At 49.1% G+C, this 21,619-nt stretch overlaps 1 protein-coding gene across 3 annotated transcripts; it reads right to left on the minus strand.

The window, feature by feature from the left end:
* Positions 1-15,400: 15,400 nt before the first annotated feature.
* Positions 15,401-19,812, minus strand: LOC136513151 (signal recognition particle subunit SRP54 2-like). Of its 3 annotated transcripts, none has more exons than XM_066507140.1 (9): positions 19,197-19,812; positions 18,948-19,047; positions 17,908-18,061; positions 17,683-17,833; positions 17,443-17,590; positions 16,515-16,607; positions 16,268-16,428; positions 16,068-16,163; positions 15,401-15,983 (listed from the first exon to the last, which is right to left on the minus strand). In XM_066507140.1, the coding sequence occupies exons 1-7, from the start codon at positions 19,377-19,379 to the stop codon at positions 16,298-16,300; spliced, it is 960 nt and encodes a 319-aa protein (XP_066363237.1). In that variant the 5' UTR covers positions 19,380-19,812; the 3' UTR covers positions 15,401-15,983; positions 16,068-16,163; positions 16,268-16,297. The 3 variants fall into 3 exon arrangements, with proteins under 3 accessions (XP_066363237.1, XP_066363236.1, XP_066363238.1); XM_066507139.1 differs by having other exon boundaries at positions 16,068-16,182; positions 19,197-19,811; XM_066507141.1 differs by lacking the exons at positions 15,401-15,983; positions 16,068-16,163 and having other exon boundaries at positions 16,291-16,428; positions 16,515-16,615; positions 19,197-19,810.
* Between the last annotated feature and the right edge of the window lie 1,807 nt (positions 19,813-21,619).

Below are 21,619 nucleotides of genomic sequence, written 5' to 3' on the forward strand. Positions count from 1 at the left end.
AGCAAGGGTTCCACGCTCCGACCACCCCCCACACCGCAACGATTACCACAGTAATCGTGGTCGGAACGACAATTTTGACCGCCGCAACCAGCGCAACGACTCCCGCGACCACCGTGATCAACGTAATCAGCGGCGCAACCGCCGTGACGATTACAGAAACAAGCGCGCTCGAGAGGACGACGGCGAGGTCAATACCGTGAAAAAGGGCGGCGGACGCCGTAACTACGAGGACGACTACGCCAAAGCATTGAAGGGGCCCTGCCAGCTCCATCCTAAGTCGAACCACACCATGGAGAATTGCCGCGTCCTCAAGACTATCTACACGCGTCAACAGGCTCCGGATACGTCCGACAAGCCTAACGACGCGGGGGAACGACGCAACGAGGACAACGACGACGACGATGCAGACCCTCGTCACAAATACGTCAAGCCGACTGATCGCGTACACACCATCATCGGCGGCAAGGTGTCCATCGAGACCAAACGAGAACGCAAGCTGCTCGCCCGCGCTTGCTTGAACGTGGCAAACACCGACAACCTTCTCACCGATCCACGGCTTCCTCCGTGGTCTCACCGTGAAATCTACTTCAGCAGGAAGGACCAATGGGCCGCCATACCCGAGCCAGGGCGTTTTCCCCTGGTCCTCGATCCTTGTATCAACAAGGTTCAATTCGACAGGGTACTGATCGACGGCGGCAGCTCCATTGATATACTGTTCAAGAACAGCCTGCCCGCTCTGAAAATAGCCCAGGCGGACCTGAAGCCGTACGAGGCACAGTTCTGGGGTGTTCTCCCCGGACAGAGCTCCACACCTCTCGGGCAGATCACGCTACCTGTGCAGTTTGGGACTCCGGACCACTTTCGCACCGACTACGTCAACTTCGTGGTCGCTGACTTCGACGGCACCTACCATGCTATTCTTGGTCGACCGTCGCTCACCAAGTTCATGGCCATACCTCATTACAGGTATCTGGTGCTCAAGATGCCTACTGAGAAAGGAGTTTTAACCCTCAGGGGCAACGTGTACGCAGCTTATACCTGCGAGGACGACAGCTTCAAAATAGCAGAGGCCCACGACCTCTCTATTCGCATGGCCGAGACCATGCTCGACGCTAAGAAGACCCCGGCCGACCACCTGGAGATCCCAGAGCTCGAGGCTCCGCGCAAGAACATCAGATCCAAGGAGCACAAGACGATCCAGCTGGTCGAGGGCGATCCCAGCAAAACGGCCCTCATCGGGGCCAACCTGGATCCCAAATAGGAAGACGCGCTCGTCAGGTTCTTGAGGGGCAACGTGGATGTGTTTGCATGGAAACCTTCCGACATGCCCGGTGTACCTCGGGACTTGATTGAGCACTCCTTAAATGTCAACAGCAAAGCCAAACCAATCAAGCAAAAGCTACGACGGTTCGCTCGCGACAAAAAGGAGGCGATTAGGGTAGAAGTTACACGGCTTTTGGCAGCCGGATTTATCAAAGAAGTGTATCATCCGGAATGGTTAGCCAACCCGGTTCTTGTACGCAAAAAGAATAATGAATGGAGAATGTGCGTTGATTACACTGATCTCAACAAACACTGCCCTAAGGACCCCTTTGGTTTACCTCGCATAGACGAGGTCGTAGATTCAACCGCCGGTTGCGAGCTGCTTTCCTTTCTCGATTGCTACTCTGGTTATCACCAGATCGCTCTCAAAAAGGACGACCAGATCAAGACATCTTTCATCACGCCTTTCGGCGCCTACTGCTACACGACTATGTCGTTCGGGCTCAAAAACGCCGGTGCTACCTACCAACGCGCTATACAGGCCTGCCTCAACGACGAGATAAAAGACGGCCTCGTCGAGGCTTACGTCGACGATGTAGTTGTCAAAACCAAGGAAGCTCATACCCTTGTTGACAATCTGGAACGCACCTTCGCTGCCCTTAATACGTTCCAATGGAAATTAAACCCAAAGAAGTGCATCTTTGGTGTCCCTTCTGGCATATTGCTCGGCAACATCGTCAGTTACGACGGCATACGCCCTAACCCGGAAAAAGTCAAAGCTGTCTTAGACATGAAGCCCCCAAAAAAGGTGAAGGATGTCCAGAAGCTTACCGGCTGCATGGCTGCTCTAAGCCGTTTCATATCAAGATTAGGAGAAAAAGGCCTACCGTTCTTCAAACTGCTCAAAGCGTCCGAGAAGTTTGAGTGGTTGGAGGAAGCAGACGCTGCCTTCACGTAGCTAAAACAGTACCTCACGTCACCTCCGGTACTTACTGCTCCGAGAGAAGACGAAACTCTCCTACTTTACATTGCGGCAACCGATCGGGTGGTTTCCACTACAATGGTCGTCGAGCGCGACGAGCCGGGCCACGCCTACAAGGTATAGCGGCCAATTTATTTCATTAGTGAGGTACTCAACGAATCCAAGACCAGGTACCCACAGATTCAGAAACTGCTCTACGCCATACTGATAACATCCCGAAAGTTGAGACATTACTTCGATGGATATCGTGTGGTGGTCATGACCGAGTATCCTTTGGGGGACATCATCCGCAATAAGGATGCGAACGGGCGCATCGTCAAATGGGCAATGGAGCTATCCCCCCTTTCCTTGGAATTTGCAAGCCGTACCACAATCAAGTCTCAGGCACTCGTCGATTTCATCGTCGAGTGGACAGACTTAAGCACGCCTGCCTCTCCGGGATCCGACGAATATTGGACGATGTACTTCGACGGTTCTCTCAACATTGACGGTGCGGGAGCAGGAGTTCTTTTCGTGTCACCATCCAAGGAGCAGCTCCGGTACGTCCTCAGGATTTATTTCCCAGCATCTAATAATGCCGCCGAGTATGAAGCATGCCTGCATGGTCTACGCATCGCAGTTGAGCTTGGAGTTAAACGTCTCTATGTCTACGGAGATTCGGCTCTGGTCATCAACCAACTCAACAAGGACTGGGACACGACCAGTGAAAAGATGGACGCATATTGCAAATCGATAAGAAAGCTGGAAGGCAGGTTCTATGGCATCGAGTACATACACGTGGTCCGGGACAAGAACCAGGCAGCGGATGCGTTGTCAAAGTTAGGATCATCCCGAGCCAAAATCCCACATGGCGTATTCGTCCAAGACCTGCTCACGCCTTCCATTGAAGACGAAGATTCAACGACCGACAAAGTTTCAGACCAGCAATTAGTGGCTACGGTTCCGATGCCGAGCACAACCGAGCCGCTTCCGACCACTCATGAGCCGGACTGGAGAACGCCTTTCATCAAGTACTTGACAGATGGTAGCGGTTATATCGATCGAACAGAAAATGAGCGCCTGATGCGTCGTAGTAAGCAGTACCTGCTCGTCGATGGCAAGTTATGGCGCAAAAACGCTAAGGAGGAAATTTTGATGAAGTGTATAACCCAGGAGGAAGGTGAGCATCTCCTAGACCAAATCCACTCTGGCTCCTGCGGCAACCACGCGGCCTCAAGAACACTGGTCGGTAAGGCTTTCCGAGCAGGGTTCTATTGGCCGTCAGCAGTGGCTGACGCAGAGAAGCTAGTCCGCCGCTGTGAGGGTTATCAGTTCTTCTCCAAGAGAATCCATGTACCAGCACACGAGATCCAGACGATTCCAGCCTCTTGGCCTTTCGCATGTTGGGGACTGGACATGATCGGGCCTTTCAAACCAGCCCCTGGGAAATTTACATGCGTCTTCGTGCTGATTGATAAGTTTTCTAAGTGGATAGAATACATGCCTCTGGTACAGGCATCCTCAGAGAAAGCTGTCACATTCCTCGACCAGGTCATCCACCGTTTTGGCGTGCCCAACAGCATCATTACTGATCTGGGTACTCAGTTCACCGGGAACGCTTTTTGGGACTTCTGCGATGAAAGGAGCATAGTTGTAAAATACATCTCGGTGGCGCATCCTAGAGCTAATGGACAAGTCGAGCGGGCAAATGGCATGATCTTGGACGCATTGAAGAAGAGGATGTACAGAGAAAACGATAAAGCTTCTGGAAGATGGCTCAAGGAGTTACCAGCCGTTGTCTGGGGCCTCCGAACTCAGCCCAGTCGTAACATCGGTGTCTCACCATACTTTTTGGTTTACGGCGCTGAGGCAGTCCTTCCACCAGATATAGCTTTCAGATCAGCACGGATAGAGAACTTCGACGAAGGCAAGGTCGACGAAGTACGGGAGCTAGAAGTCAACAGCGCAGAAGAGAAAAGGCTTGATTCCTGCGTACGCACGGCCAAATACCTTGCTGTTTTGCACAGGTACTACAACAAGAACGTTAAAGAGCGTTTCTTCGTGGTCGGGGACTTAGTCCTGAAGTGGAAGACGAACCAGGCTGGTGTCCACAAACTCGCAACCCCATGGGAGGGACCCTTCATGATCAAGGAAGTCACACGTCCAACGTCTTACAGGTTAGCTCATCTAGACGGCACGGACGTACCGAACTCATGGCACATCGACAAGCTTAGACGGTTCTATGCTTAACTACTGAGATATGTACTCTACTTGTATTTTCGATTTACTTTACTAAAGCAACTATGATTTCTCCGACCACTCTAATGTGTCACTCCGAATTTTATGGTTATTCTAACTTAAGCCAGTACAAGCCGACCACCACTCCTTCTACGGTTTTCGGAGCTGGTCCTGTCTCCGGTTCCTCCCAACACGTGCACGGGATCTGCTCTCTGCGTTGCGGGTGATCGGCAGGTCCCCCCTGGTTTGACTTGTCTGTGTCCACGTATGCACAGGTCATAGTACCTCATACTCCGACCACATGCCAGACTAGGGCCGCACAAACTTTTCAGGAGGACGTGTCGAGCAAAACGGTACAACTAAACAGAATGTTAACACGTTCCCACTTAGTTACACCAACAAAAATTTTCAAGCTTAAAGTGCGTTTTGTATAAAACAAACAAGCTTATAATGATATACAGTTACGTTATTACAAGCTTGCCTGAAAAGGCTCAAGTTTACAATAACACAACTATGTCCTCCTTCTATAGCTCTAAGCCTATTACATTGGCTGGTCGGGGCGCATGGCATTTACTGCTTGCCGCCTCTGATACCCTACTCGAGTCTCGGGGACTCTAGAGCTAGTCAAGCTGAAGGGGATGGCCCCGCCGGTGCCTGGCTGGTCGAGACCACAGGCTTCGTCGGTTGGCTTGCAGCTGATGGCATTTCCAGCTGGCTTGTCGATGGCATACCCTGCACAGGTGCTGTCCCACCTCCGCACAGGTTAATATCGCCAATTATCTTAGACGACAAGTCCAGCTGGGCCGTCCGAAGCTCTTCGGCCTTGTCTGGGTCTATCTCCTTTGGGTACCCAGCCTCCAAGCGTTCGAGATCGATCAGGGGGTAGTGAGCATGCACCATGCTTAGCACATGGGCACCCGTGTACTCACCCGCCTCCTTCACGAAGTCTTGGAACCATCCCCATGCTTGCTTGCATCTCTCGACCAGTCCGAGCTGAGGCGTCCTTAGCTCTTCCTCTGTGAGCGCCGGGTCGATAAGGTCGAGGACGGGCACAATGCCAGTTGCCATTTCTTGGCACCGCTTGCTCCACGTGTCCCGCTCCTCGACGGCCTTAAGGCATTGTGCTTTCCAGTCGTCGCGCTCCTTGATCACGGCCTCAAGGTGCCTCTTGGCATTGACTTTCAAAACTGAAAACAGTACAAGACATCAAACGTGATGACACGACAAGGCAATGTGGGCAATTGAATGAGCAAGGCGGTCTGGAGTGCTTACTTTTCAGGTCGTCCTTCATTCTGTTAGTGTGGTCTTGGAGTTCCAACTGGCGGCGTGCCAATTTCTCGTTGTCCTCCTTCAGACGACCACATTCTGCAAGCGACCGGCTGTTCTCCCCCCGGAGGCGGGTCACTTCAGCTTCTAAACCTGCATTACAGCTATTACTGTCAAGAACAAAAAAAAAACACAAGTCTAGCACTTGCTATGATACGGTGAATGCTTACCTGTTTTCTCCTGTTCTTTGTTTTTGAGCTGGCCGACCAGGTTTTGGTTCTGTGCTTCTTGGTTCGTCCTCTCCTGGTCGGTGGCTTCAAGTTGGCGCCGTAGGCGTTCCACTTCAGCCGTCAGCTCCTTATTGGTCTTCATGACTACTTCTATCTGGTCGAAGCACCTTTTTCGGTACCTTGCAGTTTTCATCACGTCCTGCATACAGACAAGCTACGTCAGACAGTTCGACTACACAAAAGGTTTAAGGACTAAAGCCAAATATACCTGGACTTCAGTCACCAGGCGTTTGGCCGCTCGTTCAACTCTTAAGGTTTCCTCGGCCTCTGGGATCTCCTCGTGCATGACCCATTCGTCATTCCGATAGCGCGACACATATACATGTTGTCGTCTATCTTGGGGACGGCCCAGGACTTCTTCCACTTCATCTTCTTCAGCCTCCTGTTCGGGAGGCGGCAGTGGTCCGGAGTTCGCAGACTCCACGACCACCAGGGCTTTCCCACAAGCCGTCGCGTTGGCACCCTGGTTCTGGGCAACTTCTGGCTGCTGCTCCTCGGCTAGATCTAGCTCCCGTGGCGCTGTGGTATCCGCCTCATCAGAGTTTGTGCTCGGAGCACTTGCATTCTGCTCGGGGACTGGCGTCTGGTCGTCCGTCTGCTGAGGCCCAGGCAGAGTCCTTGCCATGGGCTCTTCCACGGCCGGTTGCTAAGCAGTTTGTCCCGCCGTTTTTGCAGAGGACGTTCCGCACCCAGCTAGCTGGTCGGGGCTTTCGGTGGACGCCGATCTAATACATTCAGAGACAAATTCAGAAGACAATAGCATCCAATGCAAAATGCAAAGTTTACATCAAAAATATATATACTTATAGTTTTGACTTGCGGAAGGATGTGGCGAAGGAACGTCTCCTCGACCGCCCCTGCTCTGCTTGCTCGGCAGTTTCCACCGGGACTTGTTCAACCTCCGGTACGGGCGTCGGAGGATGATGCGGCACGTTCCCTTCGTCTGTGCTCTGTGTTGCCGTGGTCGGTGCTGTGACCACTGCTGGCACAGAGGAGCCACCCTGCTCCGACGGCCCCACCTGCCTTCTCCTCTTTCGGGGGACGAGCCGGAAGATGTCCGCATCCTCTGCTTCGTCGTCCGACTGGGAGATGATGGCTTGGCGTCGTTTGCTGGCAGCCGGACGCTTGCCGGCGGCTCTGGTCGAGGCGTCCTCTACGGTCTCGAGTACCGCCCAGTGAACGCCATCGGTCCTGGCGCTGGTCTGGGCGGTTGGCCCAGTAGCTTGCGGCCACTCTACACCGGGGGGAGGCGACACAAACACTCCTGCCCGGTCACGGCCATTATACTGAGACACAAAATGAAGGAAAAGACAGTTATTTTCTTGATACAACATGACTTTACAGTTAAAAGGAGGCGTCATTTACCTTTGGGGGAGGGCGAGCCAGCTTGAAGGCGTGTTCAATGGCGTTCAGTGCAACATAATTGGGATCGGCCAGGTTGAATAGCTCTCCAATCCTGGCCTTGATCTCCATCTTGTCGAGCGGCTCCTTTCTGGTCCTCGTCGGATCAGCGCCTCCTTGGTACTCGAAGCCGGGGTGAATCCTTTTCTGGCAAGGCTGAATTCTTCGACTGATGAAGTTGCCGACAACGCTCGGGCCATCAAGCCTTCCCCACGGGATCATCCCGAGCAGTTCGGCGATCTGCTCCAAGTTCTCGGGCCTCTCCGACCAGCTGCTTTTCTTCTCTGGAATCAGTCCCACATCGCACAGAGTGATGGTGTTCGGCTCTTCACGGATGTAGAACCACTTCTTGTACCACTCGTCCAATGAGGTGTTCCAGGGGCAGTGCAGGTATTGAGCCTTCATGCCGTCGCGCAGGTTCAGGTAAACGCCTCCGGCGATCTTCGAGCCACCGCTCCCTTTCTTCCGAAGACAGAATAGGTGGCGAAAGAGGTCGAAATGGGGCTGGAAGCCGCCATAAGCCTCGCACAGATGGATGAAGGTGGAGACAAGAAGAATCGAGTTGGGATGCAGATTGCAAATCCCAATCTCGTAGTACAAACAGAGACCCTGAAGGAAAGGGTGCACTGGAATCCCAAAACCCCTTTTGAAGAAATCTTCAAAGACCACAATCTCACCTGGTTGTGGATCGGGGAAGCTTTCTCCTTCCGGCGCACGCCATCCCGCGAGTGCTTTGTTGTGGAGCACTCCCATGGCGACGAGGTCCTCGATGGTCTGCTCGTTGCTCCGCGATTTCCACCATTCCTTCGCCATGACCCCGCCCTTCTTCTGGGCGTCTCTCTTCGCCATTGGTTCGTCCTTACTAAGTGGATGGATGCGGGAGACCGAGGGGATTGGTGATGATTTTTGGGGAATAGGGTTCGGCAGGAGGAAGAAGAAGGTTGCGGCGGTGGATGACAATGATGAATGGTATGAGCAACTTACCAGATCTGCATTATATAAAACAAAGAGCACCGTCGTTTCGTCCGCCCGAGAATATTGGGAGTCGTGCGCACGCGCCGCAGACGGTTGTTCACACAACCTCGAAATCTGCGCCAATAAACGCGCTCCTTCGTTAACAGTGTACGCGCCTCTTCGTTGATGGTGTAAGGGGGCCCACACTGACACACCTCAATACAGGTGTCAACCGGCTGTTTGCAAAAAAAAAAAAGGGGGGGGAAGACAGAACGACGTACTATACCTATTTACTTTTTTGACCAGACATGTCAGACTGGCCTTGGCAGAGAATAGAGAAAAATATACAAAATAATAGTACAAGCAGCGCAAGTGATCGTGGATTTGCCTTGACCACTACTGTGCTTGGATACTGCCCAGACCACTAATGTGCTCGGGGACTGCACAGACCACTACGGTGCTTGGATACTGCCCAGACCACTAATGTGCTCGGGGACTGCACAGACCACTACGGTGCTTGGATACTGCCCAGACCACTAATGTGCTCGGGGACTGCACAGACCACTACGGTGCTTGGATACTGCCCAGACCACTTTTGTGCTCGGGGATCGCTCCGACCACGGCCGTGCTCGGGGACTGCCCTGACCACTGCTTGAATAATGTTTCTCCTTGGCTACATGTGATCTGTACTCACATACAGTTAAGAGATTTTTCTTTGGACCTCGCTACAAGGCTCATACTTCGCCTTCCAGCAAGTTCGGGGACTACGTAGATACGATGCACCTGCCGGTGTATTTTGTTTTGCTTGTACGGCAATTGGATTCTTAACCTCAGCGGAATTTCTTTTTTAGACCCTGGCACCACGTGCCTGCGTCACCTACTACTAGGCTCGGGGACTAAGTGGGCACACTTCACCTTGCGGTGAATGTGTTTGTTTAAATCGACCCCTGTGTTTTGGATGGTTATGAGGATTATTAGTATGATCGGGAACTGCTCAGACCACTGCTTGAATAATGGTTCTCCTTAGCTACATGTGATTTGTACTCACATACAGTTAAGAGACTTTTCTTTTAGACCTTGCTACAAGGCTCATACTTTGCCTTCCAGCAAGCTCGGGGACTAAGTGGGCACACTTCACCTTGCGGTGAATGTGTTTGTTTTTCGACCCCTACGCTTCTGATGTTTAAGGGTGTTATGCTTCAAGAACACTTACATTTCTTTTCAGAAATACAAGTGGGCACACTTCTTAGGACGGAAATCTTTTTCTTTTTTCTTAAGAGCACCATACATTCTTCGGACAACCTACTTCTCCGGTGATGACGGTGGTCGGAGGCGTCAAGAATTCAAGCCTCGCTTGTCGGAGAAGGTTAAAATGGCGTGTCGCAGCATAATACATGATGCTCGGGGACTAGCTGTGGGGGTATTAACCCCTATAGCCTTATGGCTAAGCTTGGGATGGCCCGGATCGATGGGTTCAGTCCACTCGAAAGATGACGTGCGGCCCAGTTAACCTGATCGGAGTCCCGCACAAGGAATCAAGACGGATTTGGCGATCAAGCAGGATCCTGGTCGGTTAGAATAGGAATCCTTATCCGGCCACATATGGCAATTGTAACTGACTAGGATTAGTTTCCAGATCTGTAACTCTGCTCCCCGGACTATATAAGGCGGGCAGGGGACCCCTCTAAAAGATATCTCTCATTGACATACAGCAATACAAATCAGACGCAGGACGTAGGTATTATGCCTTATTGGCGGCCGAACCTGGATAAAACCTCGTGTCTGTCTTGCGTCACCGTCTTGTTTGGGGCTTGCGCATCTGTCTGCCGATAATCTACTACCTTGGGCATACCCCTAGGTAGACTGCCGACCATATTTCGTCGACAAAAGGCTTCTAAAAAGGGTGTTTCTAGCCTTTGTATTCCACTTCTCGTAGTGAACCTCATCACCTTGAAGGTTGGTGGGATCCTTAGGTTTTAGGAAGCCTTGTGAGGTGGCTCTAAGCACTCTAACATCTAAAGCCTCTAGGTATGCCTCCATGCGAATTTTCTAATAAGGAAAATCATCTTCATCAAAGACGAGAGGGGGTCCATCCCTGTGGGACATCTTGCTCTAGGCGGTTAAGCTTAATTTAAGGAGCATGAGGGTCTGATACCAATTGAAAGGATCAAGATACCCAAGGGGGTGAATTGGGCTAATTCTAAATTTCTTGCAATAATTAAGCCCTACACTTAGCCCATTTCACCCTCTTGTGCATAGAAGTGTTTCTATTGTTCTACTGCACAAAAGTTTTACACACTAGATTCCAATCCTACTCTAGCATGGTAATTCTAAGAATGTAAAGACATGAATTGAATTGCTCAAATATAAATGCTCAAGGTAAAGAGAAGGAGAGGAACGCGGCAATGTTTTTTTTGAGGTATCAAAGAGTCACCACTCCCCACTAGTCCTTGTTGGAGCACCTACGCAAGGGTGTAGCTCCCCCTTGATCCACGCAAGGATCAAGTGCTCTCTATGGGCTGATTCTTCGACACTCCATTGTGGTAAATCACCCACAACCGCTCACACCATGACTTGGGTCATCCACAAGCTCCGCCGGATGATCACTAAGCTTCCAATCACCACCGACCCATCTAGGTGATGGCGATCACCAAGAGTAACAAGCATAAACTCTCACTTGACCCAACCAAGCCTAATGAGAAGAGTTGATGCATACTTGCTACTCTTTATGCACTAATGAGGTCCTTAATCTTGGATTAGCAAATCTCAATCACCCCACTAGGCTCTTGCTCTCCCTTGCATACCGAATGGTTTCCTCAACAACCAATGGGCAAGAGAGATAAGAGTAGAAGTATTTATACTCCCCCATTCAAAACATGACCATTATTGTCCAACTCAGCAAAACACGAGGTGACCGGACGCGTAGGTCAATACAACGCAGCTACAATTGGCCGACCTTGTTAGAGAGAGTCGTTGGAGTGACCTGACGTTGACCACCGTCCGGTCAACATCCACCGGACACATCCGATCAGGAATTTTGGTCTTTAGACCCTCTTTGATGTCGACCTGATGCTACAAGCTCAGAATCCGATCATTTACTGTTTAACGTCAGATCCTTCCTGATAGCGAGGCCCCACTGCTATAGATATGACTAGAGGTGTGTCTGGTTCTAAACACTGTGCAGTGTCCGGTCGCTCCTCGGCTTCTGCTGTGTGCTCTAATCACTGATCAGACGCAACACCTCTGAGTTCGGTCATCACCAAACCAGCGTTCGGTCAACATTTTGACCCTCTATTCACTTCCAATTCAAAATCCTTTGTGAATGAAGTTGACTCCACTTGATCTTTGGGCTATTCCTGAGCTATCTAGTGCTAAGTTTGACAAGTGTGCATCACACCTAACCCATTAGACTCACCTAGGTCAAGCTACTAGTTCATACTCCCCTTAATAGTATGACCAAAGGAAAAACAAAGTCCTAAACTACTCTAAGTATCTCTACAATGCCAAATAACACTTAGAACTAGTCCGTCCTTGACCTTGTCATCCATCCTTTGAAAACCAAAACAATTTTCATTGACAGGGGCATGAGAACCATAATTGCCCAAATGATTATCATTACCATGACCTAACTCAAATTGCCTCTACAAAACACACATTAGTCACAGTAATCTTGTGTCATCATTAATCACCAAAACCCAACTAGGGGCCTAGATGCTTTCAACATCTCCTAAAGGTGCATTTGAGATTCACACCATCCCACAAGCTAGCCACTGTCTTAGATTTCTCATTCACTAATATGTAAATCTCCCAGTATTGAATAGCTAAACTAGAGGGACCTAACCAATTATCTTCCCAAAACTTCACTTCCTCCCATTTCCTATCTTCCAAGATAACCCATCTTGGTAGAGGCTGCCCAGATCATGCCTTTAAAGAATTGAGAAACACCAATAGTAGGACTATCAAAAATGATGGTTTTTTCATACTTGTGATCCACAAACTTCCTCCAAAGTTTTTGACCATCTAAATTGTATCTCAGCAAGTTGTAGTTTGTTTCCATTTTTTCAAAGTTAAGAAAATGTTAGGCCATGTACAGCACGACCGCTTGAGGTAGCGCAATCAGCAGTTCCTGGATTTTATGCCACCATGTATGTTTGGTAGGCGCTTGGCACAAAGCATCGCTACTCATGCAAGCATCTCTAGGAGATTTCATAGTTGAAGAAGCCACAGTTACAAGGATGGATAAGTACATTATTACATGTAAGGTTAGCTTTTCCCCATTGTAGATCAAGGCTCTTAGGTAATTGTTTGATTATTCTCTTTCCTTAAAAGTCCATTTAAGCGTTCATGGTTGCACATACCCTTAGTTGCAATGGCACGAAGGAAGATCATGGCAGTGGGGGATTGGGGCTTTGGACTTTGGAGGCCGCTCCATGGAGAGAAGAAAGTAGGACTAGCCAGCTAGGTATGTGAAAATAGAAAGAAAATAGTGGTGTTTCCCTTTTTCTCTGTGCCTCATGCATTTATCATTGCTCAATTGATTGACTCTATTTATCGATTGAATTCGCACTAGCTTATATATAATACACTACTACACAAAATCTTTTGCGATGCGTTTTCAAATTGGCCTCGAAGGCGGGCGGGCCGGTTGCCCACCTCGGTTATTCGTGGTAGGGCAGCCAGTCGAACAACCACCTTGGTTAATGATTAATCGAGGCTGGCAATGTAAAAGAACCACCTTGGTTAATGCCTATTATCCGAGGCAGTTTCCCTAACACAACCATCGGGCAATATAAAATAACTGCATCGGTTAATATCTATTAACCGAGGTGGTTGCCCTAACACAACCGCCTCGGTTAATACATTAACCAACGTGGTCGCTTCTAAACAACCACCTTAGTTAACAAATCATTAACCGAGTCAGACTACTAGAAGCCACCCGCCTTGGTTATTCAACGTCGCGTACAGACCTCGAGGTGCGGACGCACAGGAACAGGAATGGGAGTGGAAGTGGGGCCCGCCTGTCGGTCGTAGTGAGAAAGCACAAATGTGTTGCACCCTAGGGTGATCTGTGTGCTACTCCACGTAAGTGATCCGGAAGCGGGGCTGATGGCCACTCGTGGCTCGCCACGGTCATAGTGAGAAAGCACGAATCTGAGCGGCGCGGAAATAACTCTCTCTCTCTCATTCGTCGTCCTTCTATCCCTCTCTTGTCCGTCTCATCCGTCCCTCTCTCTCTCTCTCTCTCGTCCATCTCTTGTCTCTCTCTCGTCAGTCTTCCATGTGAGCACCCTCTCTGGTCCATCCCTCCACACACGTCTCCCTCTCCGGCGTGGAGGCAGCGAAGGTGGCTAGCGGTCGCGCGCCCTACGGCGGTAGAGGGGAGGACGAGAAGCGCGGCCTCGCAGTGGTTCGGTTCTCTCTGACCGCCATGATGGGGAGGAGGAGGCGCACAGGCCAGCCCCCTTCGGCGCCGGCGGCCCACGGGGAGGAGGCTTGTGGGGAGGCCCGCACTGGCGGTGGTGGCATATGGGAAGGCCCGCACCGACGACTGCGGCGCACGAGGCGACCCCCTGGCGGTGGATCTACAGTGCTGCGCCTCCTCCGAGCACGACACAGTGGCCCCTCCCTCTCCTTCGAGCATGGCACCCCTTTCTTGTCCCTCGTGTGTCAGCCACCAGATCCGGTCTCCAACCGTCCACCGGCAACGGATCTGACCACTGGCGGCTGCAGGGGTGTGGATCCTACCACGGGCAACGGTGGCACGTGGTACCGGGCTCGGTGGGCTACCAGGCTCGGTGGGCTTTTTTATTTCATAAAATTATTAACCGAGGCAGGCTACTTAACTCAACTGCCTCTGTTAATAGCATTAACCGAGGCGGTTGCCTTTAGACGCCCGCCTCGGTTAATCGATTAACCGAGGTGGTTGCCTCCTTAACTGTGACCTTTCATCAGAGGCGGTTGGCTTGCCCGCCTCGGTTAAGATTCCTGTAGCAGTGATATAGTAGGATGTATGATAGTCTCTTAGTTCTAAATTATAAGACGTTCTGGCTTTTCATAGTTTTTGCTATATAATAGATATATGATATATCTAGATATATAGTAAAAGCAATATATATAAAAAAGTCAAAATATCTTATAATTTGGAATAGGAGTAACGATGGATGAATATCTTTCTAGCTTTCTCGACCTATCTAACTCATTGTTTTGTCAGCTGCAACCACTATTGATTTATTTATTTCCTCTATATTGTTTTTTACTAAATTACGTCGTTACTCATTGTACTGGATATGGAAGAACTTATAATCCATCTAAAAAAACAAATTTAATTTTGTTTAATTAAAAAATGTGCAAATATTATTGTCGTCCAAATATTAAGTACTTTAAAACTTAATCACTTTCACTCTTTCATGGTTGTTTTTGTAAATTTGCGTAACACATATTCAAAACACATATAAGCAATGAATAGTAGTGCCATATCCTGAATGTGCCTGATAGACAAAAAAATCATGAAAAATAAAATATTAAATTTCACTAGACTTGACACTGTTTTTTCAAGAAAAAAATGCTTAGAAATGCTGTTCATAAGAGATAATTTATTATTTATTAACAAATTTTCGTATTGTGCAGGACACAATATGATTCTATGTTTCGCTTTATCTGAAAAAAATCTAGGACAAAAGGATTCAAACCTCCTAATCCTGTACGACTTCGCCTCAAGTGCTCCTCGAGGCCCACTTTTTACCGCGCACTTTCACCTAAAAACTCTCCTCAAGTGCTCTTCAAAGACCACTTTTTACAGCGCACTTTCACCTAAAAACGGCTTTGGTTCCTCTACTTTTCACCAGAAAATGATTTCTTAAAAGTAAAAGGCATTTGGTACGGCTCCACCGGCTCCAAGCACAATTTCTACAGCTTTAGCAAAGCCACTGACGCAACACTAAATGACTAAAGTTTCCCTCGAGTAAAATTTTTACACTGGCCTCTTTCGCAAAGATCTGAACATAGTCAGAAACAGAGGACCACAAAAAGGAATAAGTAAATGCATATCCATAGGTCCAGGCGTCCAGAAATTTTCAGGAAGACCTCTATCAAGAATAGTGCAGGGAATCTTCAGATTTCAACTTGTAAAAATTCTATACAGTGCAAGCACGCCTGGCAAAACTAACTTGACACGAGAAGCTCAAAAGCAGCCCAATCCCAATTCCCAAGTAGTGGTGGTTGGATCCAATGCAGCAAAATCAACGATTAGCACCAAGCCGATGATAGCCCTCCATGGTCAACACTCCAGAGTAGTACTCACAACCTACCTATACCTAACGGTTGCTATCCACGACTTTGAGCGCCCATTTGTTTCATCATATTCTGCAGCCCAACCAAGCCACCAAGCTGAATCAGCATATGCGGAGGGATGGCATTGGCTATGGGCCTTATGTCGCGGTTAGTATTTAATCTCCTGTTGTTGGTCGGCAGCGGCAATTTCTTCCACATTTTGGCAATTCGCTTGTACTCCTCCAGCATGTTCACCACTTCCTCCACGAGCCTACCAGATCACCGAGCGATCCGGTTGATTCGTGACTGGTTCATCAGCTTCGGGTTTATCCCGTCAAGCTCTAAGTAGACGGTAAGAGAGAAATGAGTTTCACAGTGCCTGTCCAGACTGTGGTTACCCAAGAGAAAGTGTTGCACAGGCTCACCTGCATCAGTCATGGAGTCCATCATCGTCATGTACCGCTTAATCTTTGCTTGACCTTCCTTCTCCTTTCCTTTTTCAATAAACTGAGCGCTAAATCCTGGTATCATAGAGACGACCTGCAAGAGAATTTTATATCTTCCTATGTTGTTGGATAATTTCATCGAATTTAATCACATTTATAGCAATGAAAGGATAGCTAACCTGTCCAAGAGGGCCCATACTCTGGAGACTCTAGAACATCTCATACAGAAGCCTGAGTGTGAAGGTTCCTTCAACCAACTGAGGAACACTCTTCGGTGGCTGATTATGAGGCATAATAACTTCGTGGATCTTGTTCACCAAGCCAGACAAGTCACCCATACCTGACAAGTACACTGAAGTTAGGTAAACTGTAAACTGGAAAGAAGAATCACGAAGTTACAGAGTATATTGAACATATTTTGCTGACCCAACAGACGGCTAACAAATGGATTCACTTCGAAAACCTCGAAGTCTGGAATATGTTCTCCAGTTCCAATAAATATCACAGGGCTTTTTGTAGCTGCAACCCTGAAAACAAAGAAATTGTAAATAAAAGTTCTTCAGAATCTTCACCTATCTACTCGAAAAAACAAAAACCATTACTTCATTTTAAGGGAGTGAACAAGGATTATTTTTTAGAGTGAGCAAATATTACATGTGTAATAGTTTGAACTTTGAAATGTTTCATTCATACTAAACATTTGCTCTCGAAGAAAAATGCACATTAAACCTAACTGAAAGTAACCTAAAAGACAGACGCATTTCCTTTTGAATTTTTTTTTTGACCAAAACGATAGGTGAATCCCCTACCTTTTTTCTTTTTCTTTTTGCTTTTCCATTAAATGAAAGAATGATATTTCCATTAAATGAAAGATTGCTTTTTCCATTTCCTTTTGAATTTAATATGTCCTGTCTGATTTTACTTGTGTGGAATTTAATATATATATAGAGAGAGAGAGCTTTTAAGTGTGCAGCTCAACAACAACAACAACAACAACAACAACAAAGCCTTTAAGTCCCAAACAAGTTGGGGTAGGCTAGAGTTGAAACCCATCAGAAGCAATCAAGGTTCAGGCACGTGAATAGCTGTCTTCCAAGCACTCCTATCTAATGCTAAGTCTTTGGGTATATTCCATCCTTTCAAGTCTCCTTTTATTGCCTCTACCCAAGTCAACTTCGGTCTTCCTCTGCCTCTCTTCACGTTACTATCCTGACTTAGGATTCCACTACGCACCGGTGCATCTGGAGGTCTCCGTTGCACATGTCCAAACCATCTCAACCGGTGTTGGACAAGCTTTTCTTCAATAGGCGCTACCCCTAGTCTCTCACGTATGCAAGAGATAAAGGATACTTACGCGCTAAGTGCACCCCGCCTTTCGCATGACCATCCATTTTTGTAACAATCACAGCACCAACCGAAGCACTCTGTTTAAACGCTTGTGCCTGATCAAATGCAGCCTGACTAATACTACCATCCATAACGAATTTTACCAGGTCTGGTTTCTGCATAGAACACACTAAAAAAGGTTGGTTAAATTCTCATTAGCAGTGCAAGGCTAGATTGAATATGCTGGAGATTGAGAAAGTGAGAATACCGTAGCTTCTGAAACTTGGCGCATTTCTTCGAAGAGGGCAGCTTCCTGCTTGTGGCGTCCACTTGTATCAACAATAATGAGATCACACTTTTCTTTCCTGAACATGTCCACGCCCTCAACAGCAATTTTCACAGGATCTGATTCGGTGTAGCTGCAAGAGCAAATATTTCATCTATGTCAATTTTGGATGTAGGTTTCTAACCAAGAAAACTTTTAAATAAGCACCTTCCGTAGAATGGTATCTTGGCTTTTGTTGCATTCTGTTTCAACTGATCAAAAGCACCAGCTCGGAATGTATCAGCACAAACCAGTGCAGGATTAAATCCCTTACGCCAATGATAATCTGCATACTTGGTGCAGGTAGTGGTTTTCCCAGAACCTGCAATAATGAAATGTTACTCAGTGAAATGAAATTTTCTATGTTTGATCTTAAGAAAAGAACATGAAAACAATGATCAGCAGAAAACATTAGTCTTGGAAATAGGAAAAGAAGGAAGGAAATGTCATGTGACAATTCACAAGTCCATACCAGTAAACAGAAAATAAAACAAGAGGGTCAATGGTCTCTTATAAAATGTCTATAACTAGTTGTACAAATGCTTGATCAAGTTTTGTAGCAAAATAAATAAATCAACATATTAAAAATCAAACTGACAATTCCTGCCGGTATAACATAACAATAAAATGTCTATAACTAGTTGTACAAATGCCTGATCAAGTTTTGTAGCAAAATAAATAAATCAACATATTAAAAATCAAACTGACAATTCCTGTCGGTATAACATAACAATAGTTATGAAGTTGACCATGAACTTGCTTCCAGATAAGGCGATAAAGACTGCAAGGCTATGAGAAGTTATTGTGGTTAACCCTTATGACCAACAGGAGTATCAAAAATTTCAGAAAAAAATAACAAAGCGATCCAAATCACAGCCATTCATACTTTTCTAACCCCTTCATAAATTCTTCTGAACACGGTCCGAAACCTTTGAAATAACAGCCTCAAGCATTTGAATCATATATACATCTTATCATCAGAAATTAAGACACCCAATAAAAACATGAAAAAGGAAACAACTACATGACTAACATGAGTGTTTTGTTGCTTCTCGAACAAACACCTTGTGATATTTTATCGCAGGCGTTCGGAAATAAACAATGAACACAGACAACATCTTCTACCGTAAGTCCGTAAGTTCAAACTTCCGATACAAATTTTGTTATGTAAGATGTAACGAGCAATTGGGCAGATGAATGATACTGACCCTGCAAGCCGACGAACATGACCACATTAGGCTTCCCCTTGCTGGGGGTGAAGGACGGCTTCCCGGGATCCAGCATCCTGCGTATCTCATCGACAACGGCCTGCAAGCACGCAACAGACAGAGAGATTAGCCCTCCGTCCGCCGCCCGCTCCGTAGGCTCCGATCGAATTAGGGCCTGCGACTGCGGTTGCGACTCGCGACTCGCTAGGGGGCGGGTCGAGGGAAGTTATTAGCGACGTGCGTGCGTACCTGCTGTATGATGCGGCGCTTGTTGGTGCCGGCGGCGAGCGCGTCGAGGTTGACGATGCGCTTGATGTTGGCCTTGACGTCGCGGACCGTCTCGAAGCGGACGTCGGCCTGTAGGAGCGCGCGACAGATCTCGTTGAGGCAGTCGGCGAGCACCTTCTCGTCCACCACGGTGGCGTTGCTCATCCGCGCCAGCGCGCGGGCGATGCTCCCGCCCAGCTCCGCGAGCACCTTCTCGGCCGGTCGGTCGGACGCCCCGCGAGACCCCCCCACTCTCCTCTTCGGCGGGAAGGACGGTGGGCGGACGGACGGGTCACCGAGACGATTGATCACCGACCCGGAGTCGGAGGCGCGGCGGCTCTTTTCGTGACTCGCGCGCGGCTAGCGGGCGCTGTTGTGAGGCTGCCAACGCAACGAGCGGGTTGGGGCCGTTGGATCAAGCGATCCGGCGTTTCTGAACGGAAGGGATCGGGTCCACCAACGCGAGAATGTGGTTGCGTGGTTTGCGCCTTTGCGGGGTGCGGCTGTATTTATACGTAGCTACGGCGTGGGAGACGGAGAGACCTCCTGTACTGCTACGAGTCGACCAAGAAACCGATCAAGAAACGAGTCGGTTTCTGACTTCGTGTGTACCATGGTAGCCTGGGTTCCCGAATCCCGGGCGCTTGGCAGCCGAGTCCGTCTGATGATGCGAACCGAAATACCGAATGCCACCTACCTGAGGCCTTCGTTCTGTTAGGAATGAACTGCAGCAGGAATGGTCCTAGGAGGGGAACAAGTGGGATCGGTTCCGGATGTCGAGAGAAGGAAGCAAACCTGGCCGTAGATCACGTAGAATGTCCAAGACGGATCAGATTCCGTTTCAGGCCAAGCTTAACCGAACTGCAATCTTTTATGGGCGGGTTTTTGTTCAGGTTGTTCTGATCCGGACGGATTGGGTCTCCTTCCGGGCCTTCCCGTAAGAAACGAACGAGGCCTTAGGATTTTTCTGGATGCCGATGAGTTCGACAACGATAAACGAAACAAGAAAATAACACCCAAAGAAAAGAAAAGCAGAATTTAACTTTTATTTATGCACGTAATCTTCCACAGGATCAGAATTCCAGGAATCGTGCCACTGCCAGCAGGCAGTGCCACGATCATGAACCGCTCAAACATGTACGGAGTAACTAGCTAGGCCGCAGCGGCCTCTAACTTGCCACCACCAACCCGGCGGGCCGGCACGGAGGCCAGATCTCGCGGGCCGGTGTCCCCGCGCCCGCGGGTGGCCCGCTCGTACGCCTCGAGGCATCGGCGCTCGCAGCCGGGCTTTGGCGGGCCGGCGCGGCACTCGTGCAGGCAGCGGTTGCGCTCCCGCTTGGCGCCCTCCTCCCGCTGCTCCTCCCGGCGCTTGGCGCGGCCGTACTCGTCGCACTGACGCAGGCAGTACCGCCGCTCGGCCGCGCCGAACTGCCGCTGCCTGCGCGCTGTCACCTCGGGGTCCACACCCTCCTCGCGCTGCTCCTCCTCCGGCTCCGCTACGCGTGCGGACACGAGGAGGACGCGGAGCACGGGCAAGGCCATGTACCTATATTTATCTTAATCCACACATGTTGATAATAGAATTAAACTAAGTTTTATTTTATTCCACTCCAACACATGTGGATTGGAACGAATGTGTTGAGCATTTGGTCAATTTACGACTTATATTAATCCATAAATACGACTTAAACAATAGTAACAGTACCACTAACCATACTGTAACACCACAACTACTGCAGATAGTATTTAACAGTGCAGCAACCAAGTAAGCTAAAAACGCTAACAGAATAGCATATGAACAATAGCGCACAGTGGGATTAGATTTATACCCTAGGGTGGGACTGCCGGTACCCCGCGGACAGTGAGCCACCATCTTCTCCGTCGTTGGTGTTGGTGCGGCCACCAGTCCTCCTCGTGTCCACCATGTTGCAGAGGAGGTCGCGCCGGGAGACTCCTGCAGGTGCGGTGTCGAAGCAGTGGAACGAGACTCTCCCGTGCAGTGTCGAAGCAGTGGCACGGGAAGCTCCTGCAGGTGCGGTGTCGGAGCAGTAGAACGAGACTCTCCCGTCAGGAAGCAGAAGCCCCCGAACAGGAAACTGCAGCAGAAGCCCCCGAACAGGAAACTGCAGACGGGGCAGCAGTCGCACCCCAAAAACTTGATTCCCCGCCTACCCGTGCAGGTACGCTTGACGGGGGAAGTTCCGGAGGCTTGCTACCGAAGCTTCCTGTGAGGAGGAAGAGGAAGAGTCGGGTCTCGCACACCCGGAACAGGGCCCCCCCCCCCTCATTATAGCCGCGCAGTTCTCCATCTGTCCGTTAGGCCCTGTCGGGGGAATGAACCTGAACAGGGTGGTTGGGCGTTGGGAGTTGGCTGCGGCGGCTAGGGTTTCGGTTGGGCCCAGCGA

This window comes from Miscanthus floridulus, chromosome 16 (genome assembly GCF_019320115.1).
Source record: "Miscanthus floridulus cultivar M001 chromosome 16, ASM1932011v1, whole genome shotgun sequence".
Lineage (NCBI taxonomy): Eukaryota > Viridiplantae > Streptophyta > Magnoliopsida > Poales > Poaceae > Miscanthus > Miscanthus floridulus.

What these genes read in the sequence shown, in the direction of transcription:
- LOC136513151 (XM_066507140.1), bottom strand. Translation starts at nt 19,379, where the DNA reads ATGAGCAACGCCACCGTGGTGGACGAGAAGGTGCTCGCCGACTGCCTC. An exon ending in AAGATACCATTCTACGGAAG is followed by an intron (nt 17,834 to 17,907) that starts GTGCTTATTTAA and finishes TTGCTCTTGCAG; the next exon opens with CTACACCGAATCAGATCCTG. An exon ending in AGGCGGGGTGCACTTAGCGC is followed by an intron (nt 16,608 to 17,442) that starts GTAAGTATCCTT and finishes TCAGGGTTGCAG; the next exon opens with CTACAAAAAGCCCTGTGATA.